Source organism: Galeopterus variegatus, unplaced genomic scaffold, assembly GCF_000696425.1.
Source record: "Galeopterus variegatus unplaced genomic scaffold, G_variegatus-3.0.2 Scaffold5637, whole genome shotgun sequence".
NCBI lineage: Eukaryota > Metazoa > Chordata > Mammalia > Dermoptera > Cynocephalidae > Galeopterus > Galeopterus variegatus.
This window is the reverse complement of record NW_007731748.1, coordinates 108,348-111,560: the sequence shown is the minus strand read 5'-3', so window position 1 is coordinate 111,560 and position 3,213 is coordinate 108,348. Positions and strand designations below refer to the sequence as shown.

General features: G+C 35.3%; 1 protein-coding gene across 1 annotated transcript in view; it reads right to left on the bottom strand.

Moving 5' to 3' along the window:
* ACAD11 (acyl-CoA dehydrogenase family, member 11) overlaps positions 1–3,213 on the bottom strand; it is a 96,932-nt gene that overhangs the window by 20,440 nt on the left and 73,279 nt on the right. The window contains 2 exon segments of the mRNA XM_008589755.1: positions 1,412–1,501; positions 2,133–2,199. Of these exon segments, the coding sequence (XP_008587977.1) occupies positions 1,412–1,501; positions 2,133–2,199 (157 nt within the window).

The window sequence follows — 3,213 nt, the reverse complement described above, 5'->3', positions numbered from 1 at the left end:
AAAAAAAAAAAAAAAAAAAAAAAACTACAAAGAAAATTTCATGTGGAGAAAAAAGGTTCAATGTTTCAACAACTGAAAGTGAGTAATGTAATTCATATTTCTTATTTTATCTTTGTAGAAACAAATGCCTGAAAATGCAAAGGGCCTACTTGAAGAGACAAAGCCGGTTCAGCATTAGTGACGAAGCAGAGCCTGGACCTTCAGGTATGTTTACTCCCAGTCTACACTTGTTCCACGATATGTTTGCTTCTTGAAAATGCTGGCATCTGAACCACTGATACTAGGAACATATTCACGCTTGTGTCTTTGCATCAACCCTCCTCCCTGCTGAGTTCTAGAGATAAGCTCATGCTAATTCCACATGCTCTTCCTGCAGAACAGACATTAATGATAACCTTCTCGACACTGTTTCCTTTGGCCTTGGACATAATGAGTTGGAGAGATGTTGGTGAGTTTGTTACACTGAAAATTCAAACGTAAGCTCTGCAGTGGTGGGTACTTGTAGCTAACCTGTATTATAAACCCATTTTTAGTGTCTTTCAGGCCATTGCTCTACAACTCAACAACCTACACTTAAACTGTGGGTACGTTCCTATAGCTGCATCCTATAGGAGGTGAGGATGTCAAATGTTCTATAAAACTGCAAGTCTTATATCTGCTACTTGAATGTATCATTAGTCATATTCAACAACAGAGAGAAAGCCAGTGTCACCACAGAACCTGAAATCCAATCAACTTTCTCATAGCATTTATCATTTGCTAACATGCTATTTTACTTATTTACATATTTGTAGTTATTGACTGCCTCCCTTCACCAGCATGTAAGCTCCATGAGGGCAAGGATCTTAGTTTGTTGTGTTCACTAATGCATTCCAAACACCTAGGACAGTACTTGACACTCAATAAATACTTGCTGAGTGGAGGACCTGAGTAGCACAGATACAATGGACATGTGCACAGAGTGGGTGGCAGGAAACAAAAGTTTCCTTGCTTCTTAGAAATTCCACCCATGGGCAGAAGGAAGGAAAAGTTTTAAACTCAAATAAATCAAAACTCATTGCATATTGATCCTGTAGGCTGATTAATTAAGAAAGCTAAACTTGGAGACAAAAATGAATTTTATGGTGGATTACCTAGATTTAATTTATCTATGTCTATTTCATTGATCCATTCTCATGAATGACAGAGAGAAGACTGGTGGTTAGAGTTGCAATTCCTTGAATACAATCTGCCGTTTCCCAAAAAGTGAACAAAATGAAGTAGAATGCTGCCCTACCTCTTTTTATTTTCTCCATTGTCAACTCCACCGGCATTTTACATCTCATCCATTAAAATGCTATCTATTCCCTTCAATGTTACTGCATATTCTAGGCTTCCTGCTTGCTAATGCATGGATATGTTTATTGGGTACTTACCCATGTAGCCAAAAACTGACAAAGGCCTTATTACTTGTACTCCAGGTGTGTTCATAGGAACAAGAATCATGCTGTGTTGTTTGTGTCTAGTCAAAAGAAAAACACTGTTAGGAAAAGTTTGCTAAGAGGAAAAATAAAACAAATGTTAGGTAGAGTTGCAATTGCCTCTTTGTTGTTGCTGTTGTCACATAATCATGTAAGCAATGATGGCTGGAATGGGAACTGTGTAAAAGACATATACCAAGCACAGTCTGATGCAGGCTGTGATCTGGAACCAAAACAATGATTTGTAAATAAGTGGAAGTTGTTTGATTGTTCACATTGCTCAAAATGGTAACTGGGAACTGGTATACAAAATTAAACATTTCAAGACTATTGCCTTCAATCTAAACACCTAATCACTTCATTATTACAGGCAGTTCTGAAGAATTTTATGTTAAATTATCTGATTGGAACAGCTCCGTGATTCCACAACACTTGCTAATGCCAGAAATTCCACAGTGAAGAATGTACAGCAACACTCCCTAAAATGTTTTCCAAATATATCTTTTAGCAAAATACTTGTGAAATACAAATACATGACATTTAATCTGATAATAAAAATTTTACACTATGATTTGTGAGCCCAAACGGTACATTTTAAGTAAATTAAGTGGGTAGAGAGAAAGATTGACTCTTATTCCTACATAGAGTTCTCAATCAAAATTGTTTTATTACCTGGATACAGAAGTTGTTTTAGTTCTTCCCAAAACAATTGCAATTTTGCACTTGGGATTCCCAGCTCCTAAAACCAGGGGGGAAATGAGCAGAAAACATGATAAAAGGAAATTTCCAGTTTGACATTTCACCCTGAAGGTTCTAATCCTTCCAAGTTTATTTTTGGCAAAAAACGAATAGGGAGAAAATTCTTGATTCATTAAAATAATAAAGCTTACGAACAACACTGTCACCCAAGAAAAATGATTAGGCAAGGCCAAGAATGGACTCTATCAATGACAGTTGCTGCACAAAAATAACCAAAAGTTATAGAAGCATGAAACAGCTGCAACTCTTAAGACAAAATGATGTTCTCCCATACACAATTTCAGACATTAGCATGCTAGAAAGGTTGTGAAATTTTATATGTCTAATATAATTATATGCCTTATATATAATATAAATTTTATATGTACACATATATGAGGCTCTGATTCCACCTTTATTAAGCCTAGGTTCTCATTTATCGGTTTATTTAGGGTCAGAAATGTGAAAATAAGTTATTCTCATTTTAATATAATATTTGATTTTATCACAGTACAGGGGTCTCTGGCAATTTCCCAAGGGGCTTTCTTGCAAAAAGTATATTTCATGTTCACTAGTAAGTCCAAGCACCTGGTGCCTCAGGGAGACTACCATTTAACAGGCTTTCTAATTACAAAGCCACAAACAACTGGATTAAACTAAGTTAAACACATCTATACGAAGTCTCAGATAAATTATTAGATTATTTTTTTCTAATTTCTTATAAAAAGAGGCTGAGAGATTTGAGATCATACAAAGATCATATAAGACATGAGATCCTAAAGAAATATTAGAAATTATGTCAAATAGTTGAATAACACCATAAAATCCCAGGAGTTGAAAGGATAAACTCCATGGAACATGGTAAAGAACACTGCAGGGAATGAAATCATAAAATCTAGACTTTGGAAAACCTACAAGACAACAAATCCAGTTTCTCCAACAATTAAATTGCAATAAAAAGAAAAAAGAGAGATGGAGAGGTAGCTTATAGATTAAAAGAGACTTAAAAGGCATA